The sequence below is a fragment of the Rhinolophus sinicus genome, linkage group LG07 (genome assembly GCF_036562045.2).
Source record: "Rhinolophus sinicus isolate RSC01 linkage group LG07, ASM3656204v1, whole genome shotgun sequence".
NCBI classification, from domain to species: domain Eukaryota; kingdom Metazoa; phylum Chordata; class Mammalia; order Chiroptera; family Rhinolophidae; genus Rhinolophus; species Rhinolophus sinicus.
The window spans coordinates 994,324-1,020,804 of record NC_133757.1 but is presented as its reverse complement, the minus strand read 5'-3'; the positions used below and the strand labels follow the sequence as shown (position 1 = coordinate 1,020,804).

The following is a 26,481-nucleotide window of genomic DNA, read 5'->3' as shown; positions in this document are numbered from 1 at the left end:
GGAGAGACAAAAAACCCAGAATAATATAGGGACCCACGACGGTGCAGATTAGATAAACAGTGTCTGCGTCCTTCTGTGAACACATCAAAATTACAACTAAATTACAGAACAATCAACCTGGAGAAGCATCTGAAGTCTGGCTGAACAGAAGTTTTATAACTAAGGATGTAAAGAAGCCACGTCGAGACTGGTAAGAGAAGTGGAGACATGAAACAGACTGGCCCCACACCTGAGTGTAGTGGTTGAGACTGGGAGGGTCTCTCAGCTGTGGGGGTTCCCCCCAGAGGAGCAAGGGACCCAGCCCCCTTTACCAGCCTCCCCAGCCAGGAGTATTGATGCCAGGAAGAGGAGCCCCCACAACATCTGGCTGTGAAAAACAGTGGGGATTTCTGACTATCTGGGTGAGACAAAATGTGGTAAGAAATCCAGACGTCCTCTTAAAAAGGGACCACACACAGACTCACTCACTCACAGGCACTCACCTTGAGCTCCAGCGGAGGGATGGTGACTTGGGGTGCATTGGGGGCCTGCGGTAGGGCTGACAGAGGTGTGTGGCCTCAAGTGGAGGCCTGAAAGGCAGTTGCCACTTTCCCTATGAAGGGGACGGCAGGCGGGCACCATCTTTCCTGTGTTGAGCCCGCCCCCTATGCTTATGGCCAAATCTGAATCTGATTGGTCTGGTGAGCTCCACCCTGCTGGCTCACTAGGACCCCACCCCACCCAACTCCCCCAATGCCTGAGGCATTTTCTCTGCAAGCAGCCAGCCCTGCCCACATGTTTTCTTTTCTGGAAAACTACTGGAGTCCTCGATGGGCTCAGAGACTTTTGCTGAGTAGCTCCAGGCTCAGCACAGGCACCAAACCAGAGTCTACATTACCTGGTGACCATAGTTCTTCCCACTGTAGTGACTACCTGAGACCTTGCCTCAGCTGACTCAGGTACCACACAAGGTGTTATCAGTGGCTGAACCTTGAGAGAGCCAGCAGGTGGCAGCAGGCCTTGGGTGTCCTGGCATTTTGCAGAGCTACCTAAGGCCTGGTACTGGTGGCAGCTATCGTCAGTTCACAGCATGACCTCTCCCATGCACCACCAGTTTCAGCACAGTCAGCAATCAACCACGGGTCACTTTATAGCTCCTACCAGGTACTCCCTGGACAGTCACAGGCAGCAGGTGACCTGGGCCTGCACTGGAGGCCCTCCCAAGAGGTCCCAAAACCAACATAGTTGGAGGCTGGCTTCAGACCACAGCAGAGCACCACCTAATTAGCCCCACAAGTGGCACACACAAAGGGCAGTTTCAACAGGCAAGAAAGCCCACTAGGGCGAATCCTGCTCCATGGGGTAAGCCCCGGGCACTGCAGCCCATAAGCTGTGGACGTGGCCAAACCCCACAGCCAATCAGCCAAAGGGTCAATCCTACCCACTGATGTACCAATAGCAATCAAGGCTCAACTATAACAGGAGGGCACACACAACCCACACAAGGGACACTCCAGAAGCACCTGGTACAAGTGAACAGGGAAATTGTGCCAGGGCCCCACAGGGCACCTACTATATAAGGCCACCCGGCCAAGACCAGGAGACATAGCAGATCTACCTAATACATAGAAACAAACACAGTAAAGGAGCGGCGATATAGTCAATTATACGGCAATATCTACATATAGTGCCAGGCGGGTGCTAGTCAGGGGGATTATATTTATCCCCTTGTATAATCTTAACTTACACAAATGTCTAACCACTATGCTTTACACCTGAAATTAATAAAAAATAATGTTGAATGTCAGCTGTAATTGAAAAATCAAAAGGTGGGGAATGAGGTGAAGGGGAATAAGACGTCCAAACGCAAGACTGAATGAGAACCAAGTGGGAGGACTGACAGCGCCCACCCCCAGACGTCCTGCACAGCTACAGTCATCAAGACAGGGTGGTGCTGCCGAAAGAACAGCCAAGGAGGTCCACGGAACAGAGCAGAGAGCCCAGAAATGGACCCTCGTGAACGGAGCTGGCTGCCCTTTGACACAGGAGCAAAGGCAGCTCAACGGGGAAAGGACAGTCTCTTCCCCAAATGCTGCCAGAACAAGTGGACATCCCCTCGCAGAAAAGTGCGTCTAGACAGATCTCACAGCCTTCACAGAATGAACTCAAAATGCACCACATTATCAAACGCACGCTATAAAACTCCTACAAAATAACAAAGGAGAAAGCCTAGATGACCTTGGCTTTGCAATTGGATCTAGATACAGCACCAAAAGCACAACATGAAAGAAAAGTGTGTGATTTGGACTTTGCTGGAATTTAAAAACTTCTGCTCTGTGGGGAAAACAAAAAAACAACAAACAAAACTAAAAGAATAAAAAGACAAGGCACAGACTGGGAGAAAATATCTGCAAAAGACACAGTTGGTAAAGGACAGGTATCCAAAATATATTAAGAAGCCCAGAGAAATTATATCGTTTGGTGCATTAGTTTTCTGGGGCTGCCCTAACAAGTTACCACAAACTTGGGGCTTAAAACAATGGACGTTTACTCTCTCACAGTTCTGAAGGCCACTGAGACAGTGAGAAGGTGTCAGCAGGGCACGCGCCCTCCAGAGGCTGGAGGGGACCCCCCTTGTGTCGTCAGCTTCAGCGGCTGCTGGTGCTCCTGGCTCCTGGCTTACTCAGTCTCCACCTCCATCTTCACACGCCTTCCCCCTCTGTGTCCATCTCCCGCTGCCTCTAAGGACACCTGTGAAGGCATTCAGGGCCCACCCAGGTAATGCGGGATGATCTCATTCGAGATCTTTAATCACATCTGCAAAGACTCTCCATCCAAACAGGTCACACTCCCAGGTGCCAGGACTTAGGACCTGGACACACCTCTGGGAGTGTGATCGGTTTAGCACAGTAGGCACAACAAAGGATTAGCTCTGAGGAGAAAGTGACAGATGCGGGCACAGGTGGCCAAGGAGACTGCAGCCACCAGGGAGCTGCGAGTTTGGGTGACGTTTGGAAAGAAGGCGCTGTGCTTCATGGGGAGATGAAGCCTCCAGGGGCGCTGGCTGGCAGTTCCTCCTTGGCGCTTCCCCGGAGGCTGAGTGAAGGTTCTACATTGGTTTTTACTCCTTCTGGATGTCAGCCCCATTTCTTTGCTACGTTTCTTCTAAATGCAGTGCAGAACCTGGACAGATGTCTTGAGGAAGAGGATTATTTAGAAAACTTTTATCTAAAGAGTCACAAAAAGTGAGGAGGATGCAGCTGAGCTGCTGCCCAGCAGCTGGTGTGCAGGGAGGGCCAGGGCACACCAGCCACCTGGCAGAGCAGGGAGGAGCTGATGGGCTCACAGGCCAAAGCTCAGAAGGCGGGGATGGCTGGTCCCCAGATTCTGACCCAGGGTGCTGACAGGCACCCGGGTGCGTGGGGGATGTGTCCGTCCACCTGTGAGATTTCACACCCCTCACAGAAGTGACCACCCCTCCCTGGATCCACCCGTCGCCTGTCCGCGCAGCGCCCTCCTGCTTCCCCCAGCTCGGCCAGCAGAGGGCAGCAGGCTGCCGAGGAAAGGCGCCAGGGCCCCCAGACGCAGTCGGAGCCGCCGCCGGCCACCGTCGTTGTGCTCACTGTGACAGGGATGGGCGGGGAACATGATTCCCGGCTCTAAAGTTCCCAAATGGAAACAGTTCACATTGAGATGAGTGACAGTTTTCAGAGCTTCGCTTATCTTTCCTTGTAGCCGGCAGGGCTGCCACGGGGTTCCACCCACCCAGGATGAAAAAGGAGGGGAGAGGGATTGAGGACCTTGGGACCTGGCCCGCGCCCCTCGGAGGGACGGAGGGACGTGTGACACCAGCACAGGCTCAGGGATGAGCAGTCAGTCACCAGGCTCCCAAAATGGGGGTCGTCTGAGGTACGCAGTCACCCGATGGCACACCTGTTTAGAGAAAGTCCCTGGAGCCTGTAGTGGTGTCTGCACCCCAAGTTTACAACCACACACCAGGACTTGTTTTCTAGCTCAGAAGCAAAGCGTCTGTGAACTGGCCCCGGTCAGCCTTGGTCAGGTGGGAGGGCACAATCTTGCATTTGGTATTTTTAGTTGATTCTGGAACTACGAGTGTTTGAATGTGTCACCCTGAGACCCACTGCAGGCCCCTTAAATGTACAGCTCACGTTGTGGGTGAGATCCCTTGTGATGGTGTGTCTGCCTCGACTGTCGCCCCAGGAAGAAAGCAAGCGCTCACAGGACAGGGCCATGAACTCAGTTTGCCACCAGAAGGCAGATGGCGCTGACCACAAGACGAAAGACAAATCGCCTCCCCCGGCGGGGGCGGGGGCCGGGGCAGGGGCGGCTCTCCAGCGAGCAAGCGAGCGTCTGTCAGGAAATCAGTCACACTGACAGTCTCCCACTGGAGATGAGGGCGCATTATCAAGGAGCCTTTGAAGTACAAAGATCTTTCCTCAACAGAGAGAATTTCTGAGTTACTGAGATAAATGAGGGGATATCTGACATCTATTGCACACAATTTAAATTCAAATTGGCTCCCAGTAAGGGAACATTACAGGTAGTCTGAACTTCAAGCCTTGCACTCTGATCCGTCTGCTGATGTGGGTCCTAAACTGCTGCACATCTGCCTTAAGTTTTATAATTTATAGAACAAAACCGTATTGCAAATATCATGAAGCTAGTATTCTTTATTTTTGAGATGAAGTTATCCCCATCTGTGAATTATTTCTCTAAAGAAAAAAAAAACACTTAAAATGAGCAAGTGTTTCCCTCACTTTTAAACACCTGATTAAAACATGGGAAATACCACATCTCTGACAATGTTCCAAACTGCAGAGGACTGCACGGATGCGGGCAGCACGACACTCAGGAAGAAAGGTTTTCCCCAGAGGCACGTGCAGATTCCTTGCCGACCGGCTGTAAGGGACGCAAAGACATGGCTCTGGCCACCTGCAGGCCCACAACTGCGCTCTCCTGCTCCGAATGCAAAGGTCAGAGAAGCCCCGGTATTTCTGTGCAGGGTAACAGGAGGGAAGTCTGAGTCGGAGGGGGGTTTGCCAGACCTGGCCCTGTTTGGATGAAATGTGACATGCTCTGATTTTCTAAATCACGCTGGGGGACAGACCGGAGAGCCTCCCATCCAGTGTCAGAAGGATCACGGCCACTGGACCAAGGCCCATGGCTGCTAGGACACCTTCAGACTCCAGGCAGCGTCTGCTGTGCAAGCTGGGTTGGGCTCACAGCCACGGCTCCACACACAGCCCCTCCTGTCCCCACACCCAGCTGATTGCACTGAGCTGAGCCCAGAGATAAATTGCAGGAGAGTACGTACAAGAGGAGAGGGCAAGAAGGGTCCTGAGGAGTGAGAAAGAAAGAGCCAGAAACTGCGCCATCATTGCCAAAAGGTGTTTGCAAAAGAGATACTGAAAACTGTCAGTGAAGGGCAGATGGGGCAGCTGCCCCCACGCCCAGTGGGGAAGCTGACAGACAGAAGCGTGGGATGGCCCCTGGAGCCACGCAGAAGCTTTGACATTGCAAAGCCCTCGCACCACAGATAAATCCGCAGCACTGAAATGTATTCATTTTTCCTTCAAAAGGACGTTACAAAAACACAAAGGACGACACAATCTATTGGAATCGTGCAGGCCGTAATGAGTAAAATGACAGCTCAGTCCCAGAGAGACAGGAAAGGCCCCCACTGCCCTCCCTGTGGTCACCACACCCACTAACCCGGCTGGGGAACAAGGCCACCTCGGGCAGCCCAGGAAACCCTCAGCTGGGCAGGAGCCCCTCCCATCCTCGCGTGGAGGGCTCACCCGGGGGCTTGCAGAAAACATGCTCCATCCTCCCAGCCTGGACAGGAAGTCCAGGGTTTATCAAGCATGTGACACTCGCAAAACACCATCAGCACGCAGGGTTGGTAATAGTCTCGAAGTTCCTGTTTTTCCAGAACACTCTTCTGGGCCTTTAATCTATGTTCTTGACACTTACTTGATAAAACACAGGGCACAGTTGTCATGTTCAACCCACGCTCCTGGCTCAGTGGGGGATCCACTGGGAAAGTGCCTCCCAACACAGGAGCTGATGCCCACAGCGTTGGGGGAAGATCAGCATGGACCCTGCAGCCAGGCTGTGCAGTCGAGGGTCAGCCACTGTGTGCCTGGCATGGCCACCACTGGAGTTTCCAGAAGGAACAGCCCTGCCCGCACCTTCATTTCACACTGTAAGACTGATTTTAGACTGATCTCCTGAGTTTAAGAGGATACATGATACATTTGTGTTGTTTTAAGCCACAAAGGCTGGTTCAATATTTGAAAATTAATCAATGCAATCCATCACATCCACAGGCTAAAGAAGAATCACATGACCACATCCATAGGTGCAGAAAAAGCATCTGTTACTGGTTTGCTGTGAGCTTTTGTGAATAGGTGCTGGATTTTGTCAGATGCTTGGCCCGCAGGGCTGGGAAGACGAGGCAGCCTCCTAGCATTGTGTCTGTGCTGAAATGCACTGCAAAGGATAGACAGTCCCCGCTCCACCAGGAGCCCAGCACCTACTGGGAATACGGCACCTGATCTCGCCATGATAACGGGGTATACATTGGGGGAGGGAGAGGGCACGTTCTCATGGACAGGTGAGAGCTATGAGCACGGCAAGAACAGCTCTGGTGGGAATCCGTTTCCTTGCCTCTTTCAGCTTCTAGGGCTGCCTCATGAGGTCACATGACCATTGGTTTGGGGGATTAGGACACAGACATCCTCAGGGGCCATCATTCAGCTGACCATGGGTGCTGCAGTGTCCCTGCCCGTGGGCTGCCTGTGGGATCACTCACGACCCCTCCTGACAGCCCCTCCACTCTAGCTGGGTTGTCACGGGCCCTTCCTTTCCCAGCCCAGAGACACGTGGACAGAGGGCGGCCTCCCACCCTTTCTCTTACACCTGCACCTCGGCTTTCTATCTTGAACTGGACAGAGTTTCAGATTTTGTTCCCTGGTTCTATACAGAGGGTGCCCCTTGGGGAAAAGGAGGTCCCCCAGCCAGTGGGAGAGGCTTGAGGGAGGAACGGAGGCATGAAGCTTCCCCCTCAAACCTGATACCATCTGTCTACGTGTGAACAGACCACAGGCGCTTAGCGGCCTCTGCCTTCAGGCGGTGGTATCGAAGGCCCGTGGTTGGGGATTCTGGATTTCTTTTTCTTGATACAAAGGGAATGCCAAAATTCTGAGGAGTGGGGTTCCTCCTTGTGAGTGGGGCTCTGACGGAGGCTTAGAATCCAGAGGGTGGAAGAGCTTGGTGAGCCACCGGGGGGCTGCAGGGAAGGGGAGGTCCTGCAGGAGGGCAGAGGGCGTGATAGAGCACAGGGCTAAGAAAAGACTGGAATCCTTGAAAGAGGGAGCTAAGGGGAAGGAAGGACTAAGAAACTGGCATGAAGCAACTCTCGGCCAGCTGCTAAAGGTCCAGAAGGGATAAGTCTCTGGGCAGGAAAATCAGGAATGACTTCTCCAGCACAGCTCAGGTCCCTCCTTGAGTGGGCACTGCAGCAAAACGGAATCAGCCAGCAACGGCTGGAGGCCTGCCACAGCCGTCCTCCCACGCCACGCAGACCAGTCCTGTGAGGGGGCACGAGCGGGTCAGCTCCCCGGCCATGGAAGACGGTGTATTTCTGGCAAGGCAGGTATAGTTCAGGCAGAGCAAGCGCTGGGGTTCTCCCCACACTTAGCCATGCCAGGGAGGACACAGGGGTGTCCTTGCCCGTTGTTTCCTAATACCTGGGCCTTGAGGTTACAGCTGAGCTTAAATGGGCTGTAAGTCTGTGTGACTGCGAAGCCTTGGGAGAGTTATTCTCAGCCTCAGTTTCCTTGCCTTAAAATGGGATGTCAGTGTGAAGGTGTCGGGTTCCGTGAGCATTAACTAGGATCATGGAGCGTGCTTGGGGCGTCCAGACGCTCGGAGAGCACACGTCACCACTGAGAGCACAGATGCCCCCTTGAGCTGTGCCCGCCAGTCCTCAGGAGGTGCCCCTCTGCCGAAATACAAGCGCAGCTGGCACTCAGGTGCTCGTACAGGGCTGCCACATCGCCATGTCACCGTGAATCAGAGTGACTTAAGTGCCTAGACTCACACACAGCAAAGAACAGCTGGACGAATGAGTGGACACGAGTCTGTTTATTTCACACAGACACACTGTACCCATTTTCTTTCGCTGCCCTCAACATTACCACAGCTTAATATCTGGGGACCACACACATCTGTCATCTCACAGCCCTGGAGGTCAGAGGTGGGCTCCGCTGACTCTGCTGGCTCTGTCGGCTCTGCTGGCTCTGTCCAGGCTGAAAATGACACCTCTCAGTGGGCTGTGCACCTGTCTGGAGGCTCTCGGAACTAGTCTACTTCCAAGCCCTTCTAGGCCGGTGCCTGAATTCAGTTCCTTGCAGTTCACCCAGGACTGAGGCCCCATTTTCTTGCTGGCTCAGCCAAGGACAGTCTTTGCTGCCACAGGCTTCCGCATCCCTTCTCGTGCTTTCCGTGTGGTCCGTCCAGCAACAGCAGGCTAAGCCCCCCACGCACTCTGCATCTCTCTAGTCCAGCTGGAGAAAGTGCTAGGCTTTTCTGAAAGCTCCTGAGATTAGGTTGGGCACACAGATAATCCCGGCTAATCTCCCTACAGTTAAAGTCTGCCATCTTAATTACATCAGCAAAGTCCCTTTTGTCACATCATGTCATGTAACATAGTCCTTTTTTTTTTTCCTTCCTTCCTTCCCTTTCTTCATCATCTGGAGAAAAATTCAAGGAGCCAACACTTCTTGGCAGGAATAAAGAGAAAAAATGGAATGAAGTGCAATGCCTTGTTGAACTCCAGCAGTAAGGAGGCAGCAGCTGATGAAAAGCTTCATTCACAATCACCAAAACTCGATCCAGATGTCCTTCAGTAGGTGAGGGATAAATAAACTGTGCTGCATCCAGATGTTGGGGAGGAAAAATTATCCTGCACCCTCAAGGTTCTTCTGGCTGGACCAATGATCAAATCAACATGAGACAGATTAGCAGAGAGAAACAAACTAACGTTTAATAACATGTCTGCCTCCTGTACACATGGGAGAGACCCAGGAATACTGAGTAAGTCACCAAAACGGCAGAAGCCGTCACCTTAAATACCACCTTCGGCTACAGACAAAAGAAGATGCTGGGGTGGAGAGTCAACTAAGGCAGGTTGTCAGGAAAAGCACCAGAAACAAGAGTCAGGCTGTCGTGCGGACTTGCGTCCCCGCCTTCTCCATCGATGGTGAGGGCAGGCCTGGGACAATGACGGAGACGCCCGACAGATGGACGCTGCCCTCACACGTGAAGGCCCTTCAGCGGAACTTCTTGCTTCTCAGAGCTTCTCCCACATCTGCTGTTTCTTAAAACTAACCAGCCTCAAATAATCAACATCCCAAAGTGGCATGTTTTGGGGTGGCCAACTCTGCTCACCTTCACAATGGAATATTATTCAGTGATAAAAAGAAATTATTTATCAAGACATGGAAAGACACAGAGGAACCTTAAATGCCCATGACTAAGTGAAAAAAGCCAACTATAAGACATTCTGGAAAAGGTGAAACCATGGAGATAATAAGATGGGTGGTTGCCAGGGTTGGGGAGAGGGAGGGATGACGAGGCCAGCACAAAGGACTTTTAAGCCGTGAAAATACTGTGACACTATCATGATGGATACGTGTCAGTGTACATTTGTGCAAACACATGGAATGTGCACCACCAGGAGTGAACCTCAACGTAAGCTATGGACTTCGGGTAATTATGGCATGTCAATGTAGGTACATCCTATGTACCATTCTCATGAGTGATGTTGATAAGGGAGGAGGCTTTGCAGGGCAATGTGGGAAATCGCTGTACCTTCTTCTCAATTTTACTGTAAATCTAAAGCTGCTCTAAAAAATAATAATAAATCTTAAATTTACAACAAAAAAAAGAGTCCAAGACACAATTGCAGCCAATGGACTCTGACACAGCTGTGTGTGCAGCACCTGGCATCGCACGATGAGGATGAACGGCCTGAAGAATGGCCCATGGAACACACACTGGGGCTTCCTGGGCTGCTCCCTTGGGTCGGCCTGGCCAAGCGAGTAACCCATAGGCAGGCGGACCAGGACTCCCTCATATGAACAGCTTTCTAAATCTGGTGTGTTTAGAGTGGAAGACGGCACTCCTTATACATCTGTGATAGAGCTAGCTACTAAATCTGAACTTGAAAACAATCCACATTTAGTATTTTTTGTTTTAAGATTTTACTGGGGAAGGGGAACAGGACTTTATTGGGGAACAGTGTGTACTTCCAGACCTTTTTTCCAAGTTAAGTTGTTGTCCTTTCAACCTTAGCTGTGGAGGGCGTAGCTCAGCTCCAGGTCCAGTTGCCGTTGCTAGTTGCAGGGGGCGCTGCCCACCATCCCTTGCAGGACTCAAGGAATTGAACTGGCAGCCTTGTGGTTGAGAGCCCACTGGCCCATGTGGGAATCGAACTGGCAGCCTTTGGAGTTAGGAGCACGGAGCTCTAACCGCCTGAGCCACCAGGCCATCCCCACATTTAGTATTGTAAATGGTATTTAGTTACCAAAATCTAAATAAATCAAAGAAAAAAAAATTTTTTAAGTTATTCAGGGAAGAACAACAGGGTATGTTCCTCTGTGATTTCCTTCAACCTTTTAAGACACAAAGGAAGGCAGCTCACTATCTTCAGGCATATGTTACCGTGTTTCCCGGAAAATAACACCTATCCGGACCATTAGTTCTAATGCGTCTTTTGGAGCAAAAATTAATATAAGACCCGGGCTTATGTAATATAGTATAATATAATGTATATAATCTTATATAAGACCTGGTCTTATATTAATTTTTGCTCCAAAAGACGCATTAAAGCTGATTGTCTGGCTAGGTCTTATTTTCAGGGAAACACGGTACTTTTGTGTTACTTTTGTTTTTAAATTTTAATTTAATCGTAGCTAATTAACCAAAGAATACAGTCTAAACTGAAACTAATTATCTTCGAAAGACTTTTATCTTAAACACACACGGAAGCCATTGCATGTAAGAGTCTGACTCGCGTTTCCACTGCTCAGGAGCCGACGGGCTAAAGCGACAGGAAGAAAAAGATCGCAGCCACTTCTCCGCGCGTCCTCACAACCGAGGGCCGCTGCGACTCACCGCCTCCGACTGTCCTCCCGCGGTCCCTGAGACGCTCTCGGCGCAGGTCTGCACCGCCCCCCCGCGGCTGCTCTCCTCGGGGTCAGAGGTGACCCGCCCGCGACAGCCGGTGGCCCCTCTCGGCGCTCCGCACGCAGCGCGTCAGAGCGGACCGTCCCCTCCGGCCTCACGGGCTGCACCCGCCCCCGGCTCTCCCGGAGCCCACCTGCCCTCAGTCCTCGTCCCCATCCGCCCGCCTCCCTCCTGGCTCACCTGGTCTCTCCTGGCGGCCATCAAAGTCCAACACAGACTTCCCGGAGCTCACACTGCGACCGGAGAGAGCTCGGCAGCCCCGCCAGGTGCGAGGACGCTCAGACGCGCTCAGACGCCGCGCGCTCCAGGGGCGGCCCCTCAGAGCGTGCTCTCCATTGGCTGCTCCGCCCAAGGACCGCGCTCCTATTGGCCGCGCTCCATTAGCTCGGGCGGGGCCGCCGCGAGCCCGCCCATAACCCCCGAGACAGCGGGCGAATAGCGGCGGCCCTGCAGCTGGTCTTCAGCGCAGCGCCGGCCCGGGGCCCACAGCCGCCCGCTGGCCGTGACGGACCCGGCCGCCCCGGAGCGCCACTTGCCGGGCCTGGGGCGAAGCGCGGGGCGGCTCGCGCAGACGCACTTGGCGCCTCCCGGCAGCCCCCGGCAGCCCCCGCGGCCGCACGCCCCGCCCCGCCCAGCGCAGCGCGGGGGCGCCCCTCCCGGAGGCGGAGGGGGATGACGTCACTGAGCAGGGCGACGGGCATTGGGCGCCATTTTGAAAAGGGGAAAAAAATCCCTGCCCGGCGCTGGCGGCGGCAGCCGGGTTAAGGTGCTCGAGCGGCAGCCGCGCGGCGGAAGCCGCCTTCGTCCGCCGCCGACTCGGCACCCGCCCGCCCCCGGCCAGCCATGGCAGGTGGGGTCCGCACGGGGCGGGAGGGCGCGGGGTCTGCGGCGGGGGCGGCAGAGGGGGACGGGCGGGTCCGCGCGGCCTGACGCGCCGGGTGTGTCCACAGGAGCCGGAGGCGGCGGCTGCCCCGCGGGCGGCAACGACTTGCAGTGGTGCTTCTCGCAGGTCAAGGGGGCCATCGACGAGGACGTGGCCGAAGGTAAGGCCGCGCGCTCCCGCGTCCCCTCCCCGCCCGCCGCCCTCGGGGACCCGGGTCTCGCGGCCGCTCCGGGGACCTGCCCGCGTGGAGGCGCGTCGTGGCGCCGAGCGTGCGCGCCGGGTCCGGGTCCGGGACCGCGGGCCTGCCCAGCGGGCTCTGGAGGAGCCCAAGGTCACAGCCTGCTCGGGAGCTGGGGTTTTCGGAGGGGGTGCTGGTGCTGGTGCTGGTGCTGGGTGCTGGTGCTGGGTGCTGGTGCTGGGTGCTGGTGCTGGTGCTGGTGCTGGTGCTGGGTGCTGGGTGCTGGTGCTGGGTGCTGGGTGCAGGGTGCTGGTGCTGGGTGCTGGTGCTGGTGCTGGGTGCTGGTGCTGGGTGCTGGGTGCAGGGTGCTGGTGCTGGTGCTGGTGCTGGGTGCTGGGTCTTCTCCGCTGCAGGCGCTGCCTCCTGCATTTGGCAGAACTATGGGAATCGCTGCAGAGACGGGCCTCGGGGAACAACATCGGGACAACTGCCGCGGGGAGACCTCAGGTCCCCGCCCGGGCGCTCAGTCACCTGTGGGTCTTGGGCGAGCTGATTGGCCTCGGTTCCCTCGTCTTTAAAAAGAGGGTTGGGATTTTAGTATCAACTCTTTCAAGGTCCTACTGCAGGTTTTGCTCTTGAACCTCATGATCTTACTGGAAGTCGGTTGTTCTTTCCTTAATCGTGTCCCCAAACGAGCCAAGGCACACGGGTTTCAGGGTGCTGGGCAGGAAGCAGCCTATCGTAAAGCAACGCGACGCGCTTCTTTCCCGGGTACACGGTCGAGGGCAGCGCGGATTCTTAGAAACCCAGAAGTTTAATTCCGGCCACATTGTGACTTCTTGTTGCTCAACCATCTTCCTGAACACTATGAACCCTTAACCTTTTTATAAAATGGATTTGTCTTTACACCAAATGCACCTTTTTTGCCCCAAGTAACTGACAGCCCCAGGCCCCTCTGTGTCGTGTCACCTTTCCTCCTCCGTGGCCCCTCCCATGACCTTCTGCATCCTTGCCCTTCACCGCTCACTCGCAGTGTGACTTCTGGAGCTTCTTGGCCCCGAGGACAGCGCCCCATTAGTAAAGCAAGTAAACTGGGCGCTCCAAGAAATTTGTGACGATCCGTGTTGGAGAGTGAAACTAGGTGATTTTATATACTGTAAATAATTTGATCCTGCTCCTTTTATATTTATTTAAGCTATATTACCTTTTTTCATTTTATATATGCCAAGTGGGTGACAGTTCAGTTTACTCAAAATTTCTATCAAGAGTAGCAAAACCTGTTTGTTTAGGGGCAGAGAGGGGAGAGGGCTTGATGTCTCTCTTAATTTCTGGTTTCTTTCCCTTTTTTTAAAGAAGTTATTGACAAGCTGAATAAATTAAAATTTAAATGCAACTAAAATGACATATTTTAAGTGGGATGTTGCACTTTGAAAATAGGCTGTCCTTTAAAAATCCTGACAACTGTTTTGTCCTCTGAATTAAAACTGATAGGAATTTGTTTTGCAGTTTTAAGTAGAATTTTGAACACATCTAAAAGCTTGGTATTTCAGGTTACCTTTTGTGAGATTTGTTTTGTGGCGATAGCCCTGTGTTTCTGATTGTTGTATGTACTCAGGTTTGTGCCTTAATCCACGTATGCTCTGGCCTCCAATCCATCAGGGTAACACAGTTATAACTCTTCATCCTTTGTCACGTTGTTGGGTCAAATTGTGTTCGTTTGAATCGTGTTGTTCCAGTAGAAGTCAATGATAAAGGAAAACATTGTTAGCAGCTAGTGATTGTTACGCAACGAGAGTGAAGATGGTCAAGAAGCTGGTTGTGCCCAGACACCCTGATGAAGAAATGTCGGGAAGCGATGACAGGAGATGGGTAATTTCAGACAAGCTTGGACCGGAAATTTATTTGCTAAGATTGGAGGCTCGTCAGGCATTGTATTCTTGAAGGTTTTGTTCTGGTCTGAGCTCGACGTGAGGAGTCCCACCGTAAGCTTGGACTGTGTGCTTTCCCCTGTCATAGGTGATCAGAAAGTGGCTGAGATGATCAGCTGGGGTCCTCCAGTGACTTGAGTAAGGACAGCACCTAGTGAGTCTCAGGAGGTGTGGGCTCCCCTGACTGAAGAAGGAGGAGAGGGCACAGTGGAGGGAGGCTTTTGATTTCCTTTGGTTTTTAAAGCTAATCATGTGGGGACACTTGAATCACAACTCCTGAAGAAAGTGTTGTATTGTGTAAACTTTGGTGCCCTTTTTTCTTTTTCTTAAGAACAGGGTTTTGCTCGTGGGTCAGGTCAGCCATGGTACCATCAGGGCTTTCCCATCTCCCTGCGAGTAGGTGCAGAGCTGGGCTCAGAAGGAAATGAGTGACTGTCCTGCTGGTGACACGATGCGTGCGTAACAGTCACTGCTTACATGCCTCGCTGTCCTTCCCATACAGCAAGCTGGCTATGGCCATAGGTGGCCCCGAAGGTGCATTAGGTGAGCTTGTTTGCCTAGGGGAGCGAGTGGGAATCGTAACACCCAGGGACGCTTCCAGAGGAAGTGAGAAGTTGTTTGGTTGATGGTGCCTCCAAAAACCTGTGCCCTGAACGGTGATCACTTTTTGGAAGTTGGTAAATGTGCAGATTTTTCACGTGTGATGTTGTCACCATTACCCAGCCCGCTCCCTTCCTTGGACAGTGTCCTGGGTGAATGTCGTTAGCAGGTGCCACACGATACTGTAACCCTCGCTTGTCTGTCTTCAACAGAGTGTGAGCATCTCAGGCTTGAAGGCGGGTTCCCCAGCCCCCTGCCCCTTGTGGAGGTCCCAGCCCAGAGGTGGTGACAGCTCACAGTGTTGAGTGTTATGTTCCAGAGCTGCTCCCAGCTACCTGTGTCCCTCAATCCCATCCTCACACCACCTCAGGAGGGAGGAATGGTGTATTGTTCTTCCCAGCTTTAGGTGCAGAAGCCGAGGCACACAGGCCGATGACTTAGTCAGCAGCCGCTGTCTGGCAGAGCCAGGGTTTGAAGCCAGGCCGACCTGCTCCAGGGCCCATGTGTGCTCTGCTGCTCCATGACCATGTGTGACCATGTGAAGCGTCCCCTGTGGGATGTGACGGCCCAGCCTTGGGATTGCGTCAAGTCCTTCTAAAGCCCAGGAGATCGCACCACCAGCAATTGTAGGAAATTGCCCCTGAAAGCAAATGAAAATGAGATGCCTTAAAGGAAGGGCCTCTCAGTGTGATGTAAGATTAGTCACAAGGGTTCAAGGCGGCAGTTCTCAAAGTGTTGGAAGATGAGGTTTCCCAGAGACGATGAGCAAGGGAGACACCTGCCGGTCAGACAAGCCGCGCCTGCCAGGCGACTTCCGCAGGATTATGGTTGCATTCTGGCCGGGAGCTTTGGCTCTGCTGTCTTTGCACAGCAACTGCTTTTCTGGAGAAACTGGGGAGGGGCTGGAGGAGGGTTTGTGATGAACTCTTACCTGGTTTCATAGGACTTTTTGTAAAGGTATCGACTGGTTCCTTTCAGAACTTGGAGATTTAAGTGTCTTAGCTTTTTATTTGATGATTTGGTTGTAATCAAATTCTTAATCCATGATCGGACCTATTGCTTTGAATTAGACAATCTTTTTCTAAAGAAATGATACCAAACCAAATGAAAGGATGTCTGGGTAGTCTGGTAGGGCCAGCGTTTCTAAAGGGGTTTACGTGGATAGTCACGAAAGAAAGGAAGGAGCGTTTAAGTTGGGGAAGGGTAACAAATGAGGGCAGGTGGACGTCAACACCAGGAGATCACTGTTCGTTGAATAGAAGATACATCTGATTTCAAAGGTGTTAAGATGTGGGATAATGTGCTCCTTAGGGTCAGTGAAACACGGCAGTCACACCGGAAGTCACTGTTGTTAGAGGAGGGTGATTGATTTTTTTCTGCGTGTAGAAAAGAGCATTCAGTATTTATCATTGACCTTGTTTTCTTTTCTTTTTTTAAGTTGCAGTGGGACACACTGCCTGGTTATTTGACTCATTCCCAATCTGGGGTCTACATTCCACTGTGTAATTCCCGTTTACTCAATATACTTAGACCATTGAGAAAGGCCTTCAGGAAAGCATCTCCTGGGGAAAGCCATCAAAGAAGAAAGGGACCTAGTGACACTCTCGCAGTGTACCTTAGGAGTTTCAGGTGGACGCGCTGCCTCTAGGAAATCAGATACGTATGATTTTCTTAAGGTTAACGCATTCGACATGCGTGCTGAGCACAGGTACGTTGTAATGTCTCTGAAATCGGGCTTCATGTTCAAGAAGCTTGACTGATCTTAGTTACATAATCAGATTAAGTCTACAAGATTTATGGTAGCATTAAATCGTCATCCCTGATTTTCAGAGTCTGTTCCCATGGGAGGTTCTGGGTGTGGCATGTCTCTGTCCCTGAGCAGGTCTGAAGACCCTTTCTGAACCTCAGCCTGCTTTTTTAGGAAGGACGTCAGAAGGCTTTTGTTAGAACCAAACCATGTGCAGTGCTTTTGTGAGCTGTAAAGTATTGCAGCTGTTGGGTGCAGCTGTTCATTCTCAGGTCCTTGCAGGTGTTTGGTTATAGTCATATGTAAATATAAAAAGAGCAGCTCTTGTTTTTTCCTGCCCTCTCCCCAGTCTCTCCACTCAGCCCAGATGCCTTCCATTGGGCCTGAACTCTTGGTTTTTCCATTATTGTTTAGTGATCCTTCCTATGCCTTGAATTTTGCTCGTATTCCTTTCCCAGCCTAGAATATTCTTTTTGTTTCCTGTCTGTCCTCCACATCCTACCCGTCATGGTAAAGCCATCTCACCTCCCACTTTCCTTGTGACGCATGCTCAGCCACTCCTGATCCAGAACCCTGCTTAGAGTCCGACCTTCCCTTGGCTTAGCGTGCTGGGGTGGTTAGCAGCTGGCTGCATCCTGCTGTTGTGCCATTTTATCACATGGGCTAGGCCTGTATCTTCAACCTGATGTCAATCAGACTGTGAAAAGACACTGGGCACCAGTCCCCTTTCAGTGTCTTCCTAGCTTGGTAGGCACGGGACAGGTTACTTGCCTTCTGTTTGCTCATCCGTGAGGCCAGGGTACTAGCCGGTGGCCTTTGCACAGCTGTGGGAAGTCCCAGGTAGAGCGGGGAAGCTCTGGCCAACGGGCACCTGATAACTCAGGCTGCTGCTGTCGTAAGTGACGCCTTGCAGAGCAGCCTCACTTACTCTGTCTCCAGGGAACCAACTGAAGAAAACGAAGGGGTATGGGCTAGCTTTCGACTTAGTTCATCTCAGAAGGTCACAACAGTGTCCTGAAGGGCTGCTGCTGCAGGTGTTGGAATGGAGAGACCCAGCTCCTGCCTCCCAAAGCCCTCCGTGTAGGCAGGCTGACAAACATGGCTCATCGCACCAGGGTGTGTCCAGGAAACGTGACAGAAGTGCCCAGTGCACAGATGGGTGGGGAGTGGGGGGGGGAGTGAGGGTGTGTGTAGGGAGAGAGAGGAAGGGAAGGGGAGGAGAATGTTCCAGATGGAGGGGGCCTGGAGTGGAGACTGAGCATGATGCATTCTGGGACACCAGAGTACTTGGCAGGGGGGGGGCGGGAGGGTCCAGAGCGCTCTGGATCCTGTGCTGAGGACTCTGAATGGCGCTCAAAGCGCTTGTACTCACTGGCCTTTAAGACGACACAGGAGTGACAGCAGCTTCACGTGGTTTAGGAAAGTCGCTCTGGCGCCTGGAGGACGGATGGTGATGGGGTAAGAATGGAGGCGGAAATGCCAAGTAGGAAGTTACTACAATAATAATGGCTGGAAATGGGGGCTTTTCTAAGTCAGAGGTCTGCACCCTTGTCTTGTAAAGGGCCAAACTGAATGTGTGAGACTTGCAGGCCAGACTGTCTCTTGGAATTACCGAACTCAACTGTGCCTTTGTAGCAGGACAGCAGCCACGGACCCCACGTTAGCTGTGGGTGTGGCTGCGGGCCAGTACCACTTAACAGAGCAGCAGGGGTCAGACTGTGCCCTCAAGTTCGAATGTGCTAGCCCTGTGCTAAACCAGTGGTTCTCAGAGCCTTTGGTTCCAGGAGGACAGAGCTTTTGCTTGTGTGGGTTATATGTGTCGATATTTACTATATTCACAATTAAAACAGAATGACTTAAAGTAGCATTAAAATCTATTACATGTTAACATTTTCAGTGAAAAACAAAAACAGATTTAGTGAGGAGAGTAGCTTTGTCTTACATTCTGCAAACCCCTTGAGTATAGGGCTTGATAGAATACAGCTGAATTCTCAGATCCACCTCTGCATTCACTGTGTTGCAGTTTTATTGAAATGTATGAAGAAAATTTGGCATCAGACTTACATGAGGTCAGAAAAGGAAGGAGTGATTAATGGTCTTTTCATGTAGTCGTGGACATTCTCTTCAATAGCAAAACAGGACAATGGTTTCTTTAAGTTGAGTTACTTTGGAACCTGAAACTGTATTCGTGAACTTTTGATCCCGTTACATTAAACTCCATAGTCCTGTCTTGTATTTTGAATGGATCGCTTGCTCATGTGTGTGATTTGGTAATATTACACCTGGGTCATTTGGAAATATTTGTACAGAGTTATTCAGATCTTCTAAACGTTGATACATTTCATTATACAGGGTCAAAGAAAATCACATTTGTTAATACCACCACTGGTCTCATCAGAAAAGTCTTAAAGTGGGAAGTTGTCAAAGTAATAGTAATAGATACATGTTTTCCAAAATCCTCATTTTCTCTTGAAAGCTTCGATTTTTATCATTGTTAATAAACACTGTCAGTTTTCTGTGAAGTGAGAGGCTCTCTTTGTTCATTTTTAAGAAAATTTCTGCCAGATACCAAAGTCTGAACAACCATAGTTGATCAGCTGTTCTTTCAAATAAAAATGGCATTGCGTGAAAAAGTGGCTAGTTGAGCTTGTAACACAAACAACTGTGTGTGTGCTTTTCCTCACGACGGTCACTGTACTTGGATGCAGACGTGCTTAATGGATAGTGCCCATTTTCCACAAAGAATATTGAAGATGCTCACAATAAAGGGTGGGGGTTCAGGAAAATCAATGAGTTTGACAGTTCATCAGGACATTCCTGAATAAAACTGGCTTTTTCTTCCCCGAGTGTGTGTGGTGTGAACAACACACAGCTGTAGTGGTTGGTGCCACTGTCAGGATTTGTGCTGAGGCACCAGCACGTTGAAGCACCATTGCTTTTGCTCATCTGTGCAAGTGACAACACAGGGAAAATGGAAAATGGTGTGTTGGTGTTATCATGAAAATGGTTTTGACCTGTGGACCTCTGAGAGGTTCTTGGGGAACCCCAGGGTCCACAGACCATGCTGAGAAGTACAGCTTTAAAGCTCTCTTAGCAGTAGGAATAACAGGACGGCAGATTTCAAGGTTAACTGTCCCTTCTCATCTTTACTGGATTTTAGTGTTTTCATTTCAAAATGCAAATGTACAGTATTCATTGTTCAAAGAAAATCTGATGATACACATGCAGAGTAAAAGTGCAAGTTCCCCTTCACCCCACTGCTCTCCTGAGCCCTCCCCAGAGGTACCTGCTCGGGACAGACCACGTCCTGTGCGTTTATTTTTACTTTGAAATTGAGTGTATACGCGGTAGTCTTTCCTTTCTTACAAAATGGGAATCGTACCGTAAATGCTGTTTTGCAACTTCCTGTCTGCATTACTGGTGTGGAACTCGAGGTGTCACAGTGCCCCAGCCTCTGCCAAGCTGTGTCACAGTCCCTTGAGGTAGAAATGCTGCCATTGCCTTCATCTTACAAATAAGAAGTTGACTCTCAGTTAGATTAGGTCACGTGCCCAAAGCCACAGAGCGGGTGGCTGCTGCAGACAGGGTGTCAGTCCAGTGTTCTGAGTCCAGAGACCCTACTTAACTAGTAGCCGTGCTGCCCTCCGCGCCCCGCCTTCCGCGTCCGCGCACCTTTGATCCTTTTGAGGGCTGCGTAGCACTTCCTGTTGGATTACCTCGTTGACTTAACTAACTCGCCCCCGGGTGGTGGTGTCCAGCTTTGCTGTTCCCAGCAATGCGGCCTTGGAGCCTGGACCGTCCACCTGCCCAGTGCAGGCGTTCCTGTGGCTGGCAGCCTAGGAGCCGACACACGCTCAGAGGCCACCCAGCGTTACATTTGGATGCCGCGAGTGGCCCAACTCCCACCTTCCCCAAAACTATTTCTTCTCAACTCGTGCCGAGAACATCAGTCTTTTTAGTTTTAGGTTGTTAAAGGCAAATCTAACGTTGGAATTTGTATTTCCTTACCAGTTATGCCATCGAGATGTTTTTTTATCGACTGTTCTGTGAATTGTTGGATCCTATCATTTGTCAATTTTCCTACTGGGAGCTTTTTGAAAATCAAATTGTAAAAGCTCTTTATGTGTTATGAATATTAATCTCTTAGAATGTTTGTGTTATTGACCTTAAATTGTAATTCTTTTGCCCCATGTCATGTGCTCTCCTACCCGGAGTTCAGTTACGTGCACTATGCGTGTGTCTTTCACAAGCGGCTTTTTGTTGGTGGTGCTGTTGTGTGGGAAATGAAGACACAGCAGAGATGCGTGTTTGGGGCGCTAACGGCGGAGGAGAGGACAGTAAAGGCGCGAGAAGAGGGCGTCACAGGCTGAGCTGGAGTCGTAGCAGGTTCAGAGTCAGAGACAGGACACCCAGGAAAGGGAGATTCTGGAGGAGTCTCAGAAACCTTGGTAAGGATATTAGACTTACTCGGAGTGGGACAGACTTCAGCCTGTTTTATCTACATCGCCAGAGATGACACAACCGCAGCTGAAATAGGAATGCAGTTGTGGGTACATAAGACATGCTTCTCTTTTTCTGTACCGTGCACGATATGAAGCACCACGCTGGCACATAGGAAGCAGTGTTTTAATAAAGTGTGAATGCTCAGTGATTCACCATACTTGCCTCCAAGGTAGCAGATGGCCTGGGAATAATTAGGAAAATTTGAGTGGAAAAAAATAAATGATAAGTCTTCATTTTTAACCACATCCATAGGCGTGTCATTCATTTTTAAAGGGGTGAGGAAATAGTGTCTTGGTCATTTTTGAAGGGCAGTTGGCATCTCCTATAGTTATCAAACTTCAAGCAAGGGCTGGGACCTCATGATGCCACTCAGAGGAATCCTACAGGAATATGCCAGCATTTCATGAAGATGTATTCACAGAGTTGTGCGTTGCAGCAGCAAAACATTTGGAAAAAACATAAATGCCCAGAAGTGGTGACAAGATTAAATGCATCATGGTACCCCATGCTGTGTATTAAGGGGTCTGCTCCTGTCGGAAAGCTGCCTGTGACACCTTAGGTGAAAAAAGGCAACATGCTGTCCAACCAGTGATGCCGGGTGACGTGTGGCGTAAGCAAATGGTGGGTTTGGACGTTACCTGGGGGGAGGGACCTGAGCTTTCGTTCTGCGCACGTCTGTCTGAGTGTTCCACACCAAGGTTGCGCTTTGTTTGTAGTGAAGAGGAGGAAAAGGCCAGTTAAGAAAAGGAAAAGACTGAGGCTGGCCGGTTGGCTCAGTTGGTTAGAGTGCGAGCTCTTAACAACAAGGTTGCTGGTTCGATCCCCACGTGGGCCACTGAGCTGTGCCCTCCACAACTGCTTCACTTGGAGCTGATGGGTCCTGGAAAAACACACTTAAAAAAATAACTTACAACGTTAAAAAAAAAAGAAAGTGAAAACCCTGGCTTTCTAACAGCTCGACAGGAGACGTTCCGCTGCTGCTCCATGGACACCTGCTCTGCTGTGCAGGCCACCACTCGTTGTGCTTTAAAGTACCTGAAGCATTTTTTCTGAGTTTTAAGTGTTCTGCTCCGGGTTTCTGGAATGACACAGTAGGTACCATAATAGCATCCATCACAAACGCGCTGGTATCATAACTAGATTTAAAACAAAGCAAGACAACGACCCAGCTAAATAATTATTACTGACAGGGGCTCCAGTGCATTACATGCGTCAGTGCGTTTATAAGCGTACGTAACTAAGAAGGTTAACGCAGGGTTTGTGTGCGGTGAGCGTGGCACCTGGCCCCCAGCAAGCCCCCAGCCAGCACTGGTAATTATTGTTCCAAGCATTAGCTCCTTGGGGACATCCGTTGTTGTTTCTTTGAAATTTTATTGATGTACTGTCCCTCTTTCCTCCAAGTTCCTTTGTTTTGGGGTTTTCTCTTTGTGATCCTGAGCTCTTGGTTCAGGTTTCAGATGGAGCCACTTTGGAGCGATAAGCACTTCTGTGAGCAGGTGGGCTTCTCAGCTGGAGGCTTCCCTGTGGTTGGTCACTTCTTTAAGGGCCCATGTGTTTGCATCGCAAGGCCTTCTGTCCCAGGTGTTATCATTTCGGAGAGGAACGCTGGGGGGGTGGGAACAATCACTCCTGCTGTCAGCGATGAATGACAAGACGTGGGAGTAGCTGGTGCTCTCAGCTTTCAGGATGGGGGCCTGCTGGGGACCCCGCAGTTCTACAGATAGATTTCCTGCCATCTCCATGCCCAGCCCCTCAGGCCCTTGGTCGGTCCCCACTCCTCCGGCCCCTGCTCCCACTTGTTGCCTTGTGGATGGTGCCTCTTCACTTTCCTGCTGACCCCTTAGTGGGTGTCGAGAGGGAAAGGAGATGGGTACCTCCCCGGGTCCACCACACTGACGGGTCTGAAGTGGATTCCTAGGGGTGCCGGGCAGACTGCCTGGCTTCTGAGGAGGGGGCGGACATTCCGTTAGGATACTGGTCAGCCAGATGCTGCCCACGACAGAGAGCCTCACATGGGCGGTGTGTGCCTGTCTGGGGTGCTGGCTCTGGGAAGAGGCCTGGAGGTGTCAGTCTGAGCTGTGCCAGGCAGGCCCTGCCGCTCCCACAGAGACGGGCAGGCTTGAGTCGTCATGTGCTATGTGATCGTTTTAAAACACCCACTTTGGTGCCTCCATCAGGGTTGTGTTTATATGCTTTCAGCATCAGTCTGGTTTTGTAATGTAATAGTCAGCTTATGAAATTCATGTTGGTAATTTAAATTTTATTGGTTTTTTAATTTTGTTAGTATTTAGTTTGCCTATTTATTTTGATTTTAGAGCTCTTCTAAACTCTACAGAGAGTGTTACTAATTTTTGGTTTATGTATATTTACGTAGCTTAATGAAAATAATTTCTCACCACTGGCAGTCATGGGAGTTTCTCTTCTAAAAGATTCAGTCCATTTTAATTAAGTTTGAAAATCACTGACAGAGCTGGAATGCCATTAATTATGTAACGTGGCACATCCCCTGGGTATAAATGACATAGATTTAGTCTCTGTTAGTCCATCACAGAATATTTCAGTTTCACTTAAGCAAATTAGGTTATTTTGAGTAATTTCATTTAAAAAGTGACACTTCTAACAAGAAGAAGCCTAACCCTTTTCCCAAGTCTAACTGAAGACTTTAAAAAAAATAGAAAAACGAAATCCCAGGCAATAGAATTCAGTGTGTTTCTATAAGTCAGTGCAACAAGAAATCATATATTAATAATTACCTGATTTACATGTTTGTGCACACCTTTAGGAATCAGTTATGGTCACCTTGGGGGATTCTTCAGGTGGTTTCAGCATTGGGGACCGTCCGTTTCCAGTTGGTGTGGGCATCGTGTGTGGTATCCGTCGGGCAGTGCGTGTTTGAGATGCTCTGGCTTCAGTGGGCCTGCGGCCCAGCCTGTGCAGGGCTCGCTCTCATTGGCCGGTGGAAACGCCCTTTGAGCTGGTGCCCCAGCAGCGGGACAGTTTGAGGTGAACCAGTCCTTCCTCCGAGCAGCTGAGATAAGATGGGCGGGGCGGCTGACTGAGGTGGAGTCTGGGTGGTCATAGAACACATGCACGCTGGCCCCTGGGAGACCACACCATGCCGTGGTCCTTCCCCGGGCAGCTGGAGTCCAATGGGCATAGTTCTTGATTCTGTGTCCGTGGCGTGGATTCAGGTCCGTGCCCTCTTGCTGAAGCCCTGAGGCCTTTCTAGCCCATGGCTCTGTTCCGTGCACTCGGGGCCTTTACCCTGAGTGAGCTGATTGAAGCCCAAGGTTTTTGCATTGATGGTGTCAGAAGCCTCAGATGTCTGACCGGCGGTGTCTCACTAGGTCATGATGTCATTGTCGGTGGCAGTGACTTTATGCAGACACTGGAATAGAACTTGTACTGTCTATGATGTCACTTTGTACAGAAGCTGACAAGAGTTACTGCAGAGAATATGAAAACATTTCTATTAAATTATATAAGAATCAGATTTATTTTCAAAGTTAACATTAGGCATGCATTATAAAATTAGGACCAATTTTTTTCTCAAGTTTTTTCTTTTCAATATTAATTTTCTAAATGTCCACCCTACACCCTTATGTTAACACAACCCAGTCTGGATAAGCCCTAATGCACCCGGGACCGGGCATTGGGTAACTTGAGGAAAACCCACACATCCCGATGTGCCGTGGACTCTGGTCTCCAGAACTCAGTGGCTGCTTGGTAGTCAGTTCCCCATGAGCATTGGGCTTTGTCCAGGGAGAAAGTGGTACATGTGTTCATCTCTCTTGGGATCCTTTTTACTAATTTTTGGTGTTGGTTGTGACTTCTGTCAAAATCATAATCTGGTCAATTGTTTCTGTGTTTTATTGACAGCTGACATCATCTCAACTGTTGAATTTAATTACTCTGGAGACCTTCTTGCAACAGGAGACAAGGGCGGCAGAGTTGTTATTTTTCAGCGGGAACAAGAGGTCAGTAATTACAATGCGCAAACCCGGTGACATCGTTCAGCCCTTCATGGCACTTCCCGTTATTGGCCGCGTTTCATTTAGATTCAGTTAGATCGCATTAACCATACAGAACCTTCTTTCAGAAATTGTCTCCAGCGTCATTATTGTAATACACCTGCTGTAGCTGTAAGTTTCATTGTGTCCACGTCTGGCTTTGAAATCCGAGTTCTCTCATTTGGGACAGTGAGGATTCTTTTGTGAGCATTATACCGGGGGTGCCAACAAAATGTATCCAAGTGGACACTTTGGTCAACGTTGCTCAAGCAGTAGTTCGCCGTAATCAGAAGTATCTGGACACTGATGGGAACCACTTTGAGCACCTCTTACAAGAAGTCCAATGGGACTTCTATTCATCTTTTGTTACTGGTATATATTGAGTATTACATTTAATACAGTTTTCCTTTCTTAAAATGCGTGTACATGTTTTTGGGCCCCTCTGTATACAATCCTTGACCTTTCTGAACCTTCACAGGCGGTTGGATCAGTTGAGAACTTTGTGTTCTTACCGCAGAGGGAGGTTGTCTCAGTGCTGCTGGGCAGAACTGCGTGCTTTGCCCTGGTCCACACGAGTCAGAGCCGTGGTGTGTTTGACGATCGCTTTGCGTGGCGTGCTTCACCAGGTTGCTGGCTCGTGGCTCCTTACATTGAAGAGTTACTTTTTAGCTCCTTCAAGTTTGCCATTTGAATGATGCCTTTATCGAAAATGAATTTTTTCTTGTTTTTGTGGGTCATTGTTTAAAACTAAAACCCACCAGCTTCCCATATGAAATAGATGCTGATGAAATTCAAGCTCTTGTTGACGAGTGTGTCGGGGGTTGCAGCTTGGAGACCCTGTCCCATTCGGTGTCCTAATGATGATGTACTACGTTATCGTTAGCACCGGCAGCAGGTTTCTGTAGCAGCAGGTCCACTGCGTTGTCTAATGTGAGAAACCCGACCAACTGCAGTGTAATAAGCCCCAGGCAACATTTCCCCATCTTCTTTTTTTTTTTTTTTTTCCTGTATGTTGCTTAACATCAAAAGAGCTGCGCGCCCCATCTGCTTTTAAACTGTCGGTGGTCTCTCTGTGTCACCCTCACTGTGGATTTGAATTTTTCGGTGTGGCTAGAACTATGAGCTTATTACATTTTCATCCATCAGCAAAGACACAGTTGATGGGATTGCAGTGCCACTCGGATGAAAGTGCCGCCACCTAAGTGGCCACAGCTCTCGGTCACGCTGCACCGTGCCTTTTAGGCTCCATGAAGCATAGGGCTCGGGAGGCACGGGGTGCGGGTGGGTCGGGGCCGTGGGGAGGTTCTGGCTGTGCAGCCCACAGGAGGTAGCAGGCAGGGAGTGGTGATTCCGAGCTTTTCTCCTTCTGAGGGCAAAGC

At 50.5% G+C, this 26,481-nt stretch overlaps 1 protein-coding gene and 1 long non-coding RNA gene across 3 annotated transcripts in view; one reads left to right on the top strand and one right to left on the bottom strand.

Annotated features, from left to right (window-relative positions):
- Positions 1-8,129: 8,129 nt before the first annotated feature.
- Positions 8,130-11,584, bottom strand: LOC109445697 (uncharacterized). Its single transcript, XR_002137074.2, has 2 exons — positions 11,434-11,584; positions 8,130-8,991 (listed from the first exon to the last, which is right to left on the bottom strand). It is a non-coding gene; the product is annotated as an uncharacterized LOC109445697 (long non-coding RNA).
- A 363-nt stretch (positions 11,585-11,947) lies between these two features.
- Positions 11,948-26,481, top strand: part of PPP2R2D (protein phosphatase 2 regulatory subunit Bdelta) — a 29,177-nt gene continuing 14,643 nt past the window's right edge. Inside the window, exons 1-3 of one of the 2 annotated variants that reach the window (XM_074338791.1) lie at positions 11,948-12,103; positions 12,204-12,296; positions 24,972-25,069. In XM_074338791.1, coding sequence (XP_074194892.1) covers positions 12,097-12,103; positions 12,204-12,296; positions 24,972-25,069 — 198 coding nt within the window. In that variant the 5' untranslated portion in view covers positions 11,948-12,096. The remainder of the gene's footprint in view (positions 12,104-12,203; positions 12,297-24,971; positions 25,070-26,481) is intronic. The other variant, XM_074338790.1, reaches the window with a different exon arrangement.